Source organism: Hylobates moloch, unplaced genomic scaffold (genome assembly GCF_009828535.3).
Source record: "Hylobates moloch isolate HMO894 unplaced genomic scaffold, HMol_V3 SCAFFOLD_17, whole genome shotgun sequence".
In the NCBI taxonomy this organism is placed as follows: domain Eukaryota; kingdom Metazoa; phylum Chordata; class Mammalia; order Primates; family Hylobatidae; genus Hylobates; species Hylobates moloch.
Window position 1 is genome coordinate 82,872,060 of NW_026652292.1, and position 17,952 is coordinate 82,890,011.

General features: G+C 55.5%; 1 protein-coding gene across 6 annotated transcripts in view; it reads right to left on the minus strand.

The window, feature by feature from the left end:
- Nucleotides 1–4,522: 4,522 nt before the first annotated feature.
- The window catches only part of MAEA (macrophage erythroblast attacher, E3 ubiquitin ligase), a 63,014-nt gene continuing 49,584 nt past the window's right edge, over nucleotides 4,523–17,952 (minus strand). For all 6 annotated transcript variants that reach the window (XM_058430323.1, XM_032135661.2, XM_058430324.1 and 3 more), the window contains exons 5-9: nucleotides 16,723–16,799; nucleotides 11,511–11,619; nucleotides 7,173–7,306; nucleotides 5,922–6,117; nucleotides 4,523–5,584 (exon numbers count right to left, since the gene is read on the minus strand). In XM_058430323.1, coding sequence (XP_058286306.1) covers nucleotides 5,489–5,584; nucleotides 5,922–6,117; nucleotides 7,173–7,306; nucleotides 11,511–11,619; nucleotides 16,723–16,799 — 612 coding nt within the window. In that variant the 3' untranslated portion in view covers nucleotides 4,523–5,488. The remainder of the gene's footprint in view (nucleotides 5,585–5,921; nucleotides 6,118–7,172; nucleotides 7,307–11,510; nucleotides 11,620–16,722; nucleotides 16,800–17,952) is intronic.

The following is a 17,952-nucleotide window of genomic DNA, read 5'->3' on the forward strand; positions in this document are numbered from 1 at the left end:
CTAAAACGTACAGTCCCTGAAAATAGGGATCTTTGCTTTGTTTCATGAAGCCAGACACAAAGTAGGTGCTCAATATTTGTTGAATGCTGGATAAGATTAGAAAGCCAAGATAAGCCATGATGAGAATTAGACGATATTTTTGTTTGTTTTTGTTTGAGACAGTCTTGCTCTGTCACCCAGGCTGGAGTGCAGTGGTGTGATCTCGGCTCACTGCAACCTCTGCCTCTGAGGTTCAAATGATTCTCGTGTCTCGGCCTCCCAAATAGCTGGGATTACAGGTGCCCACCACCATGCCCAGCTAATTTTTGTATTTTTAGTAGAGACAGGGTTTCACCCTATTGCCCAGGCTGGTCTCGAACTCCTGGCCTCAAGTGATCTGCCCACCTCAGCCTCCCAAAGTGTTGGGATTACAGGCATGAGCCACTGCGCCCAGCCAAGAATTAGAAGATACTCCTAAAAGATATTTTGAAAGAACCAACGGAAACTTAGAGATGATAAAACCCAAGCAGGATAAACAAAGAAAACCACCCAAGGCACACCTTAAATTGCAGAAAACTAGTGACGAATCTTAGAAGCAGATTAAAAAAGGCATATGACATACAGGCACAAAGAAGCCAAGGATTTCTTGTCCCCTCCTCCCCCTCCACAAAAAAAAAAAAAAAAAAGCAAGCCAGAAGAAAATGGAACCTCTTTAAGGTGGTAAAAGAAAAAATGCTGTCAATCTAGAACTGTATATGCAGCAGTATAGCCTTTAAAAACTGAGGTGATATAAAAGCATTTTCAGACAAAAGCTGCATGAATTATGGCCAGCAGATTTGCAGTCCAGGAACTGTTATAGGATGCTCTTCAGATGAAAGGGAAATGATGAGGCAAACTTTATAAAAGGAATGAAAAGTTCTGTAAATACTTTTTTTTTTTTTTTTTTTTGAGACGGAGTTTCACTCTTGTCACCCAGGCTGGAGTGCGATGGCGCGATCTTGGCTCACCGCAACCTCTGCCGCCTGGGTTGAAGCGATTCTCCTGCCTCAGCCTCCCGAGTAGCTGGGATTACAGGCACATGCCACCACGCCTGGCTAATTTGTGTATTTTTAGTAGAGACAGAGTTTCACCATGTTGGTCAGGCTGGTCTGGAACTCCTGACCTCATGATCTGCCTCCTGGAGGTGGCAATATCTTAGATGAGAGAAGGATCTAAGTCTGCAGGAAGATATACCATATTCATGGGTTGAGGACTCAATATTTTTATGATTAAGTCCTTGTTAATGGACTGAATTGTGGCCGCTGCCTACCCAATTCCTGTGTTGAAGCCCTAACCTCCAATGTGACTTTATTTGGAGATGAGGCCTTTAAAGAGGTGAATATTAAGTGAGCTTCTAGGGATAGAGCCCTCATCTGATAGGACTGCTGTCCTCGTAAGATGAAGAGACTCCTGAAATGTGTGTGCACAGGAGGAAGTCCACCACGAGAGGACACAGTGAGAAGGGGGCCATCTGCAGGCGGGGAACAGAGGCCTCACGGGGAGCCAACCCTGCCAGCATCTCCTCTAGAACCGTGAAGAAATAAATGTCCATTGTTTAAACCCGCTAGTCCGTGGTCTTCTGTTACGGCAGCCAAGCAAACTAATACCGTCCCCAAATAGGGATGATAGGTTCACTGAAGTTCCAGTGACAATCCCAGCACACTTTTTACAGCGTTCAGCAGACACTGATGAGTTGATTCTAAAACATACGCGGAAATGCAGCAGAACTAGAACCACCAAGACCATTTTGAAAAAGCAGAACTGGAGGACTCATACTCCCTGGTTTCAAGATTTGCCTTAAAACTGCAATAATTAAGATAATGTGGTGTTAGTACAAGGATAGACCTAAAGGGCCAGTTTAACAGAAGATAGTGTCCAGAAATAAACCCCAACTTACACAGCCAGGAATTTTTTTTTTAATGGAGCCAACATTATTCACTGGGATAAGAAAGGTCTTTTTAACAAATGGTGTTAGAACAATAGAGTTAACATATGGGATGGTGGGGAATCAGCCTCAGGCTCTTCCTCACACAACACACACACGTTAGAGATGTGTTACTGACTTAAACATAAAAGCCGAAACTGAATCTTCTGGAAGATACATTATTGCAACCTTGGAATAGGCAGATTTTTTTTTTTTAGAACACAGAAAAGCATTAGCCACAAAAGACTAAATTGAACTGCACTAAAACTTAGAAAATCTGCTGATCAAATGACAGTCAATAAAGTATAAATACACATATCCCTCAAAGGATTTGTATGTGAGGAATTCCTACAAATCAGTAAGATAATGCAGTTTAAAATGAACAGACAAATATATAAATTACAATCAGCTCATCGGGAGGTCAAAATCAGACATCAGAGAAAAGCAAGGGAAAATCACAATGGCCCCAGTGCACACCCACCTGAGTGGCTAACTTGACAACACCAAGTGTTGGCAACAACGTGGGGCCACTGGAGTCCACACTGCTGCTGGAGTGTAAAACGCTACCACCAACTTTGGATAAATCTTTGGCAGTTGTGGTACAGTTAAACATATAAACACACCATGACTCAGTTCATTCTACTTCCAGAGAATTACTTCCCAAAGAAATGAAAATAATGTCTGCAAGAAGACTGGCACACAAATGTGCACAAGAGATTTACTCATCATAGCCCCAAATAGGGAACAACCCCAATGTCCATCAAGAGAATGGATACAGGCCGGGCGCCGTGGCTCACACCTGTAATCCCAGCACTTTGGGAGGCTAAGGCAGGCGGATCATGAGGTCAGGAGACGGAGACCATCCTGGCCACCATGGTGAAACCCCGTCTCTACTAAAAATACAAAAATTAGCTGGGCGTGATGGTGTGCACTTGTAATCCCAGGTACTTGGGAGGCTGAGGCAGGAGAATCGCTTGAACCCGAGAGGCAGAGATTGCTGTGAGCCAAGATTGCGCCACTGCACTCCAGCCTGGTGTACACTGTGGTCTGTGCACACATGGATTACTATCACTCCACTCAGCAACACACAAGGATGGAACTGCTGACACGTGCAACAGGCATGAACCTCACAAGCGTCTGCGGAGTGAAACAAGCCAGACCCACCAGTGTCCACACTCCACCATCTGACACCTATGGAGGCACAGCTCACCTATGGTGACAAAGGGGTTGTGGATAACTCAGAAGGTACAAGGGGTCCCTTTCTGGGGCCACGGGGACGTTCCATACCTGGGCTTCCATGGTGGTCACATGGAGGTACATTTATTAAGACCCATTGAGTAGCTTTTACTTATATGTGCATTTTGGTATATGTAATTTTTACCTCAATTGAGAAAGAGTACAGTGAGGTAACACGACCAACAAAACATCTCACATTCAAGACTCCCAGTGCCACTCGCTGGCGTGGATGTGGAGCAGATGGGCTGAAGTGGGTGCAACCCCTTTAGCAAACTGTGTCTGCTGAGCGGACACGTGACCCAGCAATGGCACTCCTCGGCATCTCCCCACAAAAGGATGATGTGTACAGCAAGGGTCACCTCCCAGAGTGCTCACGGCAGCTTTACCTGGACACTGCCTGATGTCCACCAGCGTGACAGGGGCCAGGCCGCTGTGCTTGTTCCCTTGGAGAGAAGAGACCTGTAACCACGCAGACTTTGCCGTGCCGGGGCTGAGCCGAGTAACGCTGAGCCATGGACCCACACCATGTGGCTCTGTGTTCGAGGAGCTCAGGGCCGGGGTGTGCCACTCCGATGATGACTGACCAGGATATTGACCGGGCAAGGCCAGGGGCTGGGAACAGTCTGGTGGTTACATGCATGTTACACAGAAATTCGTTATGTGAACTTACAATGTGTGTGCTCCAGTATGTTCTACTCGAGTTAAAAAGGAAAGAACAGGACACAAGGCAAGAAATGCCCCTGCACGTGAGGACGGTGGAGCCCGGGGAGCAGTGCGTGTGGCGGTGGGGCCACAGGGTCTGCTTCGGCCAAGGGCTGACCTGGGGATGGGCACTCCAAAGAAGGGCACGTGGGAATGGGGGGGTTCCAGCTGGGCGCTGTGTAGGGTCCAGGGCAGCCACCATGGAGTAAGAGACGGGCTAAGGGGCGCCAGGCTGGCCACAGGAGCTGGGATGGGGTGCTGGAGAGAACAGGGGTGGGCGGTGGGGGGAAGGGCCAGTGGCCACAGCCCACAGGCCTCCTCAGCCCAAGCCGCAGGCCCAGGCTTGCTGGTGGCTGCAGCCTGAGCCCCAACCCACAACAGACAATGGCCTGCGGGTCCCAGGAACCAGTGTCTGAGTCACCCAGCTGCAAGCTGGGGCCTGAAGACACTGGGGCCATCACGCCTCAGGGCAGCGCCCGAGAGGAGGATTGCGCTCCTGGTGCGGTCCAGCCGGCTTCTCAACTCCCCGTGGCCGTGGTGCCAGAAGCTACGCATATGCCCTCCGTGCTACCCGGGCCCCAGGGAGGAGCAGAACACAACCTCGGTGTTAGAAACGCACGGCAGCCTCGGCTCACACAGAAATGAGAAATAGAAAACCATTTTATTCGCATGGTTTACATTTACATTTTATTAACTAGTCAACATCAACATGCAAAAATAAGCGCTAACTACAAACCTCTACGATATGGTTCTCTGTCAACTACGATGGTTCATTTGTTTCGAAAAGTCATCAGTACTTCTTTCAACTGAACGATTAATTTCTGTAATGGATAGTAATTAGACTCTACAGTTATGGAACCATCCGGCAAGGCCTCTGCAGAAACTTGGTCCCGTGGATTTCCACGTTATACATTCTCAAAGCAGGAAGTAAGGCGGCACACGGAGGGTGTGATATCGAAACTACGCACGTACGAACACAGCCCCGCGATGTGATATCGAAACTACGCACGTATGAACACAGTCCCGCGGACACAGCCCGTGAGGCAGGCGGGCGTCCTCGAAGCCAGCCCGACGGTGGCAGCGCCAGGCGTTTTGGCAGCAGCTCTCGAATGAAGCCGTGAGTGTCCCTCGTGGCGCGGCATCGCGGGTCACTGCAGGTCAGTCCAGTGCCGCTGCCACCTTCCCCGGCCGGGCCAGGGCCAACAGGAAGTGGTGAAGGACCAGCCCATTCTCCAAGTCTCATCGTTCACAGAAGGAAAGAAACTGAAAACACAAGGAAATCACGGACTCCTATATTTTAAACGTTCTAAAGTTTCCCTCGATGTTTAGGTCAGTCGTTAAAGAAAAGTTTCCTTCGCAAATTGAAAGTACTTTTCAGAAGCATCAAATGGTTGACGTGTTACAAAATCCTACCAATCAAAATGTTTTCAAGTACAAACTTATTAAACCTTATTTTCTCTCTTCCTAAGAGTATTTATCGTTGCTCACTGATCTTTGGTCGCAAGAAACAGAAACGCCGAGGCAGGCTGGAGCGTGGGACAGGGGGAAGGTGTGGCCTCCCTGCCCGCTGCAGCCCGTCCCCGAGGCGTGCGCTTCACGACGTGGGGCCTACATGATGTACACCTTCTCGGCTTGTGAGAAGTGGAAGACTTCTTTGGTTCTCGGGCAAACGACTTTATCATCTTGACGGATAGAAAGCAGAGACTGAAAAATAAAACCAGGAATGCATTAAGGCAAGCGAATACAACGTGAACACGGCTTTCCATGGAAAATCCCCACAATGAACCACCAGGGAATCACTCATCCTCTCAGGCAAAGTTCCTTCCCGAAGACACACCTGCCAAAGACATCCCGGGGCCACCTCGCCTGTCCTTCCCACCCCTTCATCCATTTCGAATGAAGCTAAGGCAGGGTGGGGCGAGAGAACAGCCCTGTCCCAATGGCAATGCGTGCCAGCCTGGCCCCCCTGCCCTGCCCGCCCCACACAGCCCTGTCCCGATGGCGACACATGCCAGCCTCGCCCCCCTGCCCTGCCCCTCACGTTGTAGCCGTAGACATAGCCGTTGGGCAGCATCATGGGCGGGTTGTTCTCGTTCATCACGTCGCCGGAGATCTTGCAGACCAGGCGGGAGTTGGCACAGTGGGCCATGGGCAGGGGCTGCGCCAGTTTGTTCAGGGAGCGGCTGCACACGGGGCAGTCAGGGCTCTTGGAGCTGCCGTCCTCCTTGTAGCACTGTCTGAGCATCGGGTCAAGGAAGGGTTGGAGGCCACCCGGGGCAGCCGAGGTGAGCCCAGCCCCCTGTGGCCACTCTACCCTGGGCTGCGTGCCCTTCTGGCTACGTGGGCACCACGCTGACTACACGGGGCTATCTTTCGAGGCAAAGGAAGTGCTGCACTCGACAGCTGAACAGCCCTACTGAGGCCTGGGTGGAGACAAGAAGCCTGCGCCTTCTCGCCCCGGCCTCCTGCACCAGGACCACAGGCACACAGCGGCTCCGTCTGTCGCCCACCACCCTCTCCCCGGCCATGCAACCTCTCCAGGCAAGACAAGAGCCACCCGGCAGGGATGTTCTGCTGGCACCTAGGAACAGGCAGTGGGCAAGCACGCCAGCCCTCCCCCTCAGAGTTCCACAAAGAGGGGACAAGGGAGGGGGCCTGAGTCTCATTCATACCCCAGCACAGCCAGGTGCCAGCAGCAATCCCGAAACACTCACTGCCCTCTGGGCCTGAGTCACGTCACATGAAAGACATTCACAGGCGGGGACAGAGTCAGTTGCAGGTGAGGGCAGAGTCAGTTGCAAGAGAACAGTCGGGGCAGAGTCTGCCATAGGTGGGGACAGAGTCAGTCACAGGCAGGGACAGAGTCACAGGCAGAGTCGGTCACAGGTGGGACAGAGTCATCACAGGCGGGGGCCAAGTCGGTCACAGGTGGGACAGAGTCATCACAGGCAAGGTTCTTGGTAATCACATGGGAAAACTATTCTGAATGGTAATCTCCTAGCCACCAGAACACATCAAAATCGGGCTTTTAGATCAATGCCCATAGCGGCATCTGAGATGAGAGAGAGAGGAAGTGCGCCACTTCCCAGAGTGAAGGCTGCGCGACGCATCCGAGGCCCCTCGACACAGCCCCACCCCGACCATCTAGACACTGCGCAAGTGCAGCACACGGGAGCCCGGGGCTGTCTGTGGTGGGAGGACAAGAGTGGCAAGGTGCAGGGTCAGCGTGTTACAATGTGACCAAAGACTCGAACCCCAGGCCAAACCGCACTGCACACAGGAGGCAGGATACGGTGTCTTGATGGCTGAGAGGCCAGCCTGCAGGGTGAGGGTGAACACAGAGTTGTTTCCTAGCTGGTGGAGTCGGTAGTTGTCGTACCGGAACTGCTGGATCAGCATCCGCCACCGTGCAGGGTCCAGGAGGTCCTGGAAGACAGAGGGCAGAGGGTGCTGGGGATGCTCCCAGGGAAGCTCCTGGGACAGTTTAAAAATGTGGGCCATGGTGAGGCAGGTGCCATCGGCCCACAGCCATCCCCTAATGACCCACACACTTTGCACTAAGGGTAAGCACAAAGCATAACTCCCTCAAGTGTTGACTAATACACACAGTGGTATGAGTGCTGACTTAACTCTGATTTCAACACGCCACGGGATGAGTGCTGACTTAACTCTGATTTCAACATGCTGTGGGGTGAGTGCTGACTTAACTCTGATTTCAACATGCTATGGGGCCAGTGCTGACTTAACTCTCTGATTTCAACACGCTGTGGGATGAGTGCTGACTTAACTCTCTGATTTCAACACGCTGTGGGACGAGTGCTGACTTAACTCTCTGATTTCAACACGCTGTGGGATGAGTGCTGACTTAACTCTCTGATTTCAACACGCTGACGGATGGTGCTGATTTAACTCTGATTTTAACATGCTATAGGGCCAGTGCTGACTTAACTCTCTGATTTCAACACGCTGTGGGATGAGTGCTGACTTAACTCTGATTTCAACACGCTGACGGATGGTGCTGATTTAACTCTGATTTTAACATGCTATAGGGCCAGTGCTGACTTAACTCTGATTTCAACACGCTGTGGGATGAGTGCTGACTTAACTCTCTGATTTCAACATGCTGCGGGGTGAGTGCTGACTTAACTCTGATTTCAACACGCCGTGGGATGAGTGCTGACTTAACTCTGATTTCAACACACTGTGGGATGAGTGCTGACTTAACTCTCTGATTTCAACATGCTGACGGATGGTGCTGATTTAACTCTGATTTTAACATGCTATAGGGCCAGTGCTGACTTAACTCTCTGATTTCAACATGCTGTGGGATGAGTGCTGACTTAACTCTCTGATTTCAACACGCTGACGGATGGTGCTGACTTAACTCTGATTTTAACATGCTGTGGGGTGAGTGCTGACTTAACTCTGATTTCAACATGCTATGGGGCCAGTGCTGACTTAACTCTGATTTCAACACGCTGTGGGATGAGTGCTGACTTAACTCTCTGATTTCAACACGCTGTGGGACGAGTGTTGACTTAACTCTCTGATTTCAACACGCTGACGGATGGTGCTGACTTAACTCTGATTTTAACATGCTGTGGGGTGAGTGCTGACTTAACTCTGATTTCAACACAATGCAGGGCTGGTGCTGACTTAACTCTGTGATTTCAACATGCCGTGGGGCCAGTGCTAACTCTGTGGTTTCAACACGCCATGGGAGCAGTGCTGACTTAACTCTGTGATTTCAACACACTGTGGGGCCAGTGCTGACTTAACTCTGATTTCAACATGCCACAGGGCTGGTGCTGACTTAACTCTGCTACACTCACTTGTGAATGAACTCGAATGATCTGGAATGTGTGGGTCCTGTGCACTGTGACAAAAAATAGACTCACAGAGCTGGAAGGACAGCTCAGTGCAGAGTGCACCTCAGAGCATTAGGTGTAAAAACTCTTACTTCAGAGAAATCATGTATGAAATGGAAAACAGCCAGTCCATGTTAGGTTAAAGCATCACAGAACAGCAAATTAAACCTGATTAATGTCTGTCCCTAAATAACCTCAGGTTTAGACTTAAGAGAGACAGCGTGTGTGAGCACAGGCGAGAAAAACCTTCACATCAACCCAGACAGGCCGCTCAGCCTCTAGCCTGCGGGGAGACAGCCACACCTGGAGGGGAGGTGGTCATCAGGGCACGTCACCCATCAGTCTCTGTAAGCTTCTCAGTCTCAGTTTAGGGTAAACACCACACTTAACTCCAACATTTTTAAAGGCTGTTTTAAATCTCATTTTTGTCTAAAAATCAAAGTCTGTAAGAGAGGAAGCCCACAGTCCAGAAGGTCCTCACTGAGAAGGAACAGCTCCTGGCATCCTCCCAGGACTCGTTGCCTCTGGGCCTCTGGTGGCTTCTGCCATTCTCTGAACAAAATGCTTCCTCCTGTTTCTTGCCTGACCCAGGCAACAGGGCCCATGTTCCTGCCACGAGACACGGTTTTGCCCCCTGAATCTGGCAACAGATGAGCCTTGGGGGCTGGCACTGCCTGCCTCCCTCTTTACCACACTGCAGGGCTGCGTCCGGTGAGAGGTGCACACTCCACCCGGCCTAGGCCCAAAGTCTCAGGCCCTGTGTGGGTCAGCCTTTCGTGCATTTCTAACAAAACCCTCTCCAGAGCAAGCGAGAGAAACAAGGTGCCAACTCACAATCCGGGAAGCTTAGACTCCACCCCTGAAGACCCTCGTGACCTAATGATGATTTATTATGAGATGTCCCAAACGCCCGAGATCCAGGAGAATTCAGGCTGAGAAAGCTTCCAGCAGCTTTCAGAAGGCAGCAGGTCTGGGTCTGCCCAGGGCTTTGCAGTCCCTACAGGGTGGCAGGTGGGGGCTGCCGGGAAACACCCCTGCCTCTGACAGAGACCAGCGCCAAGCTCAGAGAACAAACTGTCAACTCTAGGAGGTTTTATCTGTTTCCCCCTTTTCCAGGAACTGAAACTGTTCCCAGCGTGATGAGCACAGGGGTGGGCACGGGGGGTGGGTGCAGGGGTGAGCACACCATGGGCATGGGGGTGGGTGCAGGGGTGAGCACACGGTGGGCATGGGGGTGGGTGCAGGGGTGAGCACATGGTGGGCACAGGGGTGGGCATGGGGGTGAGCACACGGTGGGCATGGGGGTGGATGCAGGGGTGAGCACACCATGGGCATGGGGGTGGGTGCAGGGGTGGGCACACGGTGGGCATGGGGTGGGCACGGGAGTGGGTATGGGGTGGGCACAGTGGGCATGGGGGTGAGCACACCATGGGCACGGGGGTGGGTGCAGGGGTGGGTACAGGGGTGGGTGCAGGGGTGAGCACACGGTGGGCATGGGGGTGGGCACACCATGGGCACGGGGGTGGGTGCAGGGGTGGGCACACGGTGGGCATGGGGGTGGGTGCAGGGGTGAGCACATGGTGGGCATGGGTGAGCACATGGTGGGCATGGGGGTGGGTGCAGGGGTGAGCACATGGTAGGCACAGGGGTGGGCATGGGGGTGAGCACACGGTGGGCATGGGGGTGGATGCAGGGGTGAGCACACCATGGGCATGGGGGTGGGTGCAGGGGTGGGCACACGGTGGCCATGGGGTGGGCACAGGAGTGGGTGCAGGGTGGGCACAGTGGGCATGGGGTGGGCACACGGGCATGGGGGTGGGTGCAGGGGTGAGCACACGGGCACAGGGGTGGGCGGGGGGGTGAACATATGGCGGGCACGGGATGGGTGCAGGGGTGGGCACACGGTGGGCATGGGGGTGAGCACAAGGTAGGCACAGGGTGGTTGCAGGGATGGGCACGGGTGCAGAGTGGAGCCACTCACCCAGGAGCAGCCAGCTGCTGGGTTGGGGCCAGGTCTGAGCACAGGGTGCCTGGTTAGTGATGGCAGAACCCCCACCCCTACCCCAGTGACCGCGGAGACTCGGAGGCTCCAATATTTACAGATAAAATACAAAGTGTCAGCAAGAGAAAGAACCACGGAAGATGGTGCAGCCTAACTCCTGACTCAGGGGCTGCAGAGAAAGGAGAACCAGGGAAACAGGCAAGGAAGCCGGGCTCTGGCTGAACGCTCCGGGCTGAAAGGCTTCCTGAACCTTTTTCTCATTCAATTGCTTTTTTTTTTTTTTTTGGAGACAGGGTCCCACTCTGTCACCCCGGCTGGAGTGCAGTGGCACAATCTCGGCTCACTGCAGCCTCAACCTTCTGGGCTCAAGTGATCCTCCCAACTCAGCCTCCTGGGTAGCTGGACTATAGGCAGGTGCTACTATGCCCAGCTAATTTTCAAAAATTTTTTTTTGTAGAGATGGGGTCTCACTATGTTCCCCAGGCTGGTCTCAAACCCCTGGGCTCAAGCAATCCTCCCACCTCAGCCTCCCAAAGTGCTGGGATTCCAGGGGTGAGCCACCACACACAGCCCTGATTCAAATTTCTTATGAGCAAAATGGGAGTCAAACAAGAAAAGCTTGTCTTGGCACGCTGGACAGGCTGTGTGGCTGGGATGGGGCCCTCATGTCCCGCCCCATGTGTGGAAGCAGCTACAGACCAGAGACACACCCTGGATCCCCACCCCAGCATGACACCGACCCCAGGGACGCACGCCCTACCTTGTACGGGGAGATGTGCGTGTCGGGCGGGAAGGCCAGCATGCCCATGGCCTGGCGCACCTCGTCCAGCTGGCTCCCTTCTGCTTGGCTGAAGTGCTTTCTTGCATGTCTAGAAAACAACATTTTGGCACATTTAAGTTTGCATTTTAATTTTAATTTTTAGAGACAGGGTCTCACTCTGTCACCCAGGCTGGAGTGCAGTGGCACAGTCACAGCTCACTGTAGCCTCGAACTCCCGGGCTCAGGCGATCCTCCCGAGAAGCTGAGACCGCAGTTGTGTGGCACCACACCTAGCTAATGGAAAAAACGTCTTGTTAGACAGATTCTCGCTGTGCTGCCCAGGCTGGTCTCCAACTCCTGGGCTCAAGCCATCTTCCTGCCCCGGCCTCCCAAAGTGCTGGGATTACAGGCATGAGCCGCTGCACCCGGCCTGCATTTTTAAGTTGAAAAATCTGAGCTAACAGCCTTTATGTCAGAGTCTAGGTACAAAGTAATCGCCTCACTCCAAGCCGACCTGCTGGGTGGGACTGCGATGGCGGGAGGTACGGCTCACCAGAAGCTGGAGGAGCAGCTACCAGGCACTCCTTCCTCCAGGGGACAGGGCACCCAAGCCACACACACAACCCACGGAAAACACCAGAACTGCAAATGGCACCTGCCCCTGAGGCCTCTCCAAAGTGATTCTGGTTTACAAGGAACCCAAACCCTGAGGATTCCCACTTTCCCTGGATGCTCGCCCCGTGGCCCCCGTGGCCCCAGCGGACCAAGAATGTGTAGTCTTCTCAACTGCAGTCCTTGCTGTTCGGCAGTGACGCCCAGCACAACCTTCCAAAGAACAACAGCTTCCCTCAGCCCACAGGCTGGACTCCCTGCAGATCCGGCCCAGCCCTCTCAGCCCTGAGAGTGCCACACACCACATGCAGCCACGATCTTTCCTCAGCCAACTCTGGGGGATGCACACAGGCCCACTCCAGGCCAGAACCCCACTCCAGTCTGCAGCTGGGCAACCAAGAAACCAAAGCAGAACATAACAGGTCCCTTTCAAGCTGACCAGCGGGCACCTGCTCACCCCCAGGGTCCCCATTCTCATGCCTCCCACACACACAGGGTCACCGTCCCTCTGGCTGTCCTGAGGGCCTGCACCCCCATGTCATGACCCTCACAGGGCCCCTGTGCACCCCACATCCTCAGCCCTCAGAGCTCCTCCGCCAAAGCGACCCCAATGCACAGAACCAGGGGCCTCAAGTCCCACATGTGGGTCAGCTCTGTGCTGTCCAGAACAAGGCATGTACCCAGGAACACAGGGCTGAGGAGGTGCCAGGCGCTCACGGTGGCCTTGGAGAAGATGCAGTGTCTGGCAGAGACTGGAGTTAGTGCAGGAGGTGGCCCAGCAGCCCCTTGATGGATGGCACGGTGACCACGTGGTGGAAGCACCACCAGGACAGCCTGGGGCCGCAGGGAGTGGGGGGCGTCCAGGCTTGGGACCCAGCCTGGGGAATCCACACGGCTGACCCCGCAGGACATATGCAGGGACTGGGAGTCGGGGGTGAGTCCACACGGCCAACCCCGCAGGGTGCGTGTGCAGGGGCTGGGGACGGCCATCTGAGATTCCAGTGCCCATGCATCCCCTTCCCGGAGTGCGTGGGTGGGCGTGGGTCTGAGTCTAGGAGGAGCCCCACCCAACCCCCTCATTCCATCTCTGGAGACAAGTCACCCTTTGTCACACGCCAAGACGTGCACAGAACACGGCCCACCAGGGCTGTTTGATTCAAAGGGCATCTCACCTCCTCCCAGAGCTGCTGAAGAGAGGGAATTTAATCTCTGTGGTTGACATCTATGAGATCTCATTTGCATGACCTGGTTTACGTGTCTTATCTCACTATCAATCAAACCCCAGACAGACATCGTCTGCCTGACAAGCTGCCTCACCTCGCACCCCAGGTCCCTGATCCACAAATCCTGACCCCAAGACAGAAACAGAAAACCTAACAGTGGCGGCTGACTCTTTTCGGATCGTCTGATGCCAGCATTCAGCTCCAGCACACAGAGAACTGCAGCCCCGATGTGGGGCCCTCAGAGCAGGTCCGGGGAGAACAGCACGGTGTGCATCCACAGGAAATGGGAAACAAAACCGTGACTTTTCTTTAACAAACTAAATGCAGCTAACATAAGAAACACAAAAACATCCATTTTTCTTAAAAAATATAAACACACGGGCCAGGCACGGTGGCTCACACCTGTAATCCCAGCACTTTGGGAGGCCATGGTGGGTGGATCACAAGGTCAGGAGTTCACAACCAGCCTGGCCAACATGGTGAAACCCCATCTCTACTAAAAATACAAAAATTAGCCAGGCGTGGTGGCGGGCGCCTGTAATCCCAGCTACTCAGAGGCTGAGGCAGGACAATCACTTGAACCCCAGAGGCAGAGGTTGCGGTGAGCTGAGATTGTGCCAAGCAACAGAGCAAAACTCAATCTCAAAAAAAAAAAAAAAAAAAGAGAGAGAGAGAGAACACCCAGAAGACAAAATTCCTACACTGTGCCTGGCCAGGCTGAGGCGTGGGTGTGCGACAGACGGCACGCAGCCGCTCACAAAGCCCATGAAGTGCAGGCCAGGCCCCAGCTGCCTGGGGTCAGGGATTCACTTACTCATTGACTAAAAATTAAAAGCATTAAAAGTTAATCACTAGCAGCTCCTACTTTCGCATGTCGCAAAAACCCACAAATGCCCCTGGCAGGGCGGAGCTGCAGCCACCCCAGCCAACGAGGCCCCCTGCCCGGCCCAGCACGCTGGCTCCACAGACAGCAGGACTCACCCCGCCTGCCCCAGTGGACCCAGAGGCTGGGCTGCTGGCCTCAAGCCCTGCAGATGGTGCCCCACGCTCCAGCACCATGTGGACCGTGAGTTCAGAGGTGGACGGGAAGCTCCTGCGGGCTGGGCCCCTGGCAGCAGGTGAGAGGGCCCTGCCTGGAGCCCTCAGGAGACACGTGGCCAGGCTTCTCCGCCTTCCCTCTTGTCCAGCCTCAGAGATACACACCACCCTCTGGGCTCCCAGCCAGACACCCGCACTCCCTCACCCCACAAACGTCCTGCCGATGCCCCACCTGCCACCCCAGCCCAGCTCCCGTGTGCCTTGTGGGTGGCTCCAGGGCCACGCTGAGCTGAGACCGGACTTCCCTGACCAGGCCCTGGCACCTGGAGACCCACTCCCAAGACGGCCCCAGCAGCGGACGTAGCTCACACCGCGCCTGCCCCCAAGACAGTGGGGTGTTGTTTGCCACGCCTGCCCGGCCGGCTGCTGAGGCTTCGGGGCAGCACATGTCTGCGTGGGGGAGGAAGGACACGCACTTCCTGGGACCTGCCTGCTCCCCTACAACAGACAAGGCCGCAGAGGGCGCAGCTCTGAGCTTGGCTCCGACATTATGAGGCGGAGGCCCTGCGAGTCTCTAGGGCAGACCCTACCCAGAGGGGGGGAACACAGGCACATAGACCCTACCCAGAGGGGGAACACAGGCACATAGACCCTACCCAGAGGGGGGGAACACAGGCACACAGACCCTACCCAGAGAGGGGGGAACACAGGCAAAGAGACCCTACCCAGAGCGGGGGGAACACAGGCAAAGAGACCCTACGCGGAGTGGGGGGAACACAGGCAAACAGACCCTATATGGAGTGGGGGTAACACAGGCATACAGACCCTATACGGAGTGGGGGTAACACAGGCAAACAGACCCTACGCGGAGCCAGCTGCCGCCCAGATGAAGACACCTGTGACGGAGGGACTCCAGGATGGACACGTTTTGTTTTCAGACTCCTGGGCTGACAGTGGCTGGGGCCCTTAAGGAGACGGAGGCTGACTTGGGATGGAAGCAGGCTGTGGCCGGACAGAGGCCAGCGACACAGGCACCGAGGCCACACAGAGGCCAGAGCAGAGCGGGAGCCCCTCCTCTTGACAGGGCGCCCCTGGCCGTGTCCCCGCAACGCTCACGCGCCACTCTCCACTGGGCCGGGTCCCGAGATCCCCACTTTAGCCCTCAGGCACAGAAGGGAGGTGAGCTCCCCTGCCGCAGGCCTGGCTCACTTGTGCATGAAGACGAGGCTTGACCTGCCACCATGCGCCCAGGTTGGCATCAGGAGCCAGAGCAGGACCCCGGGCCTCTCCAGGGCCCACGCAAGGGCAGGGACTTGCCGTGGTTCTGCCGTGCGTCTTGGGGACCACCCTCAGCACCTCATCGCGAGATGCCCGCTTCTCCGAATGGGCCCTCTGTGGAACACTTGGCCACCCAGCCCGCTGCAGGTGGATATGGAGTCACAGCCAGGTTTCTGTGGGCACAGACAGGCGCCCCCTCCTGGCAAACACATACCTGCTGGGCACTCGCCCGGGAGCTGAGGGCCAGCCAGGCCCACGCACCCCACACAGCAACTCAAGGGTCACCGCAAGGCTTCGCTGCTCAGGAACCCCCACAAAAGTGAGCGAGATGACCCAGCACTCAAGGAGCAGCCCTGCCCCGAGACGGGGTGAGCACGAACTGGCCGACACCGCCCAGACCAGGGCCCACTGCTGCCTGACGATGCCCACTCTGGGGAGCCAGCAGGAAGCCAGCGGACAGCCTCTCTTACTTTGCAGACACCGTGCACCCCAACTGGGCTGAGCCACAGTGACAGCCAGCATCCCCTCCTCAGGCCTGACCACCAGGGCGCCGCTGACCTCAGCTCACTGCACGCCGCCCTTGGGTTGGAGACAGGCCGGAGAACCCACAAGTGCCCTCATCACACGCTGTCAACACTCCCCGATGACCCTGAGGGACATTCCCAAGCTCAGGACGCTTGGAGCTACCTGAGGACCACATGTCAGAGACACTCCCAAGCTACAGAGGCTGGCGGCACTTTCCTACGTGGAAAGGGGGTGCCAGGAGCCTGATCCACGTGTTTTACGTGGATGGTCCGGACCTCAGAGCTGTTCCCCTGGCAGCCACGGGGGTCTGGATGCCCACCTGGGGCCACACCTTGGTGGGGGCCCTGCCAGGCTCCAGGCCTCACTCCCCAAGTCCTATTCGGGAACAGTGGGAGAAGCAGCCACCTGAGCGGGTAGGGGTCAGACTCAAGACCCAGGGGACGTCCTAGGACCCAGACCACGACAGGGAGGGCCGGCAGGGGCCGCAGCCGAACACCCTGCCCTCCCTCGAGGAGCCGCACGACCGCGATGCCTACCTCACAGCGTCCACTCTCTTATTCTGCCGGATGAGTTCAATGAACTCCTGGATTCTGAGGCTGAACTCCAGGCAGCTCTGAGGGCAAAGACAAGACGAGGGCTTAGACAGCACATCCCACAGAGCCCAGGTGCCCGGGTGCCACACCCGCATGTCCACCAGCAGACCCCACAACCAAAGCTCTGAACCCCTCTCTCACAGGCACGGGGAAGGCAGGGCTGAGGCTGAAGCTGCCACGTCAACCTGCAGCAGACTTTCCAGGGAACACTGGGTTCTGAATGTGAGTTCCGCCCCTGCTCCTGCAGCTGCGGTGGGGCGTGCAGCCGCCCAGCATTTCAACTCGAAGGCCGGGGCACTCAGGGTGCTTCCAGGAGCACGGGCCTGGGAGACGCTGGGAGGGCAGAGCAGCAGGTGCAGCCGCTGGAGCAAAGGCACCAACCCCTCTGCAAGGACAAAGCAGCTTCCTCGGTCCCACCCTGATGCCACTGCTTCCTCCTTTACATCCCCACCGGGCCTCTGGACCCATCTGTCCCAAGTGTAGACTGGGTGCTGGCTGGAGCCCGGGGCTGTTCTGGGAGAACGTGGGCAAGTCTTGTCCCAGGGCACTGATGCACCGGGTGGGGAGGAGACAGGCACCACATGTGGGGGTGCTGGCTGGTGCCTCACAGGGGCATGAGGCAGAGAAGCAAGCTTAGAGCAGGCAGGACCCAGGTCGGCAGGGCGGGGAGCGCCTGCGCCGAGGTTATGGACGGGGGACCACACAGACACCTGGCGGGAACATGGCCAGCAGAAGCCAGGGCCAGTGCCGAGGCCCCAGGCGGGTAGCACATGGAACGGAGGCCTGGCCCAGGGGACACTGAGGTCCTAGGTGGCTGCCAGGCCGAGGGGTGGCTCGCGTGAAGGGAGGGCGCTTCCAGGATGTGTAGAAGACAGAGAGAGGCTGACTTGGGGCTGCTGGCTGACGGCACCATGCCTGAGGCGGGGGCTGCAGGGGAAGCTCCTGCAGGACCAAGTCCCACGTGTCTGCCTATGAGCCTCTCACGTGCAGCTAAGGGAAGCCCAACCCTCACTCTGAAGTCTCAGCAACCTCAGTCCAACGTGGGCCGAGACTTGTGGCTGGGGTGGGGGCAGCGGCAACATTGACCACAGTCATCCAAGATGAGACGCGGATTCTACGGAAGTGACATGTCCGTCTAAACCGTAAGATCTTCTGTGTGGTTTCAGGACATTC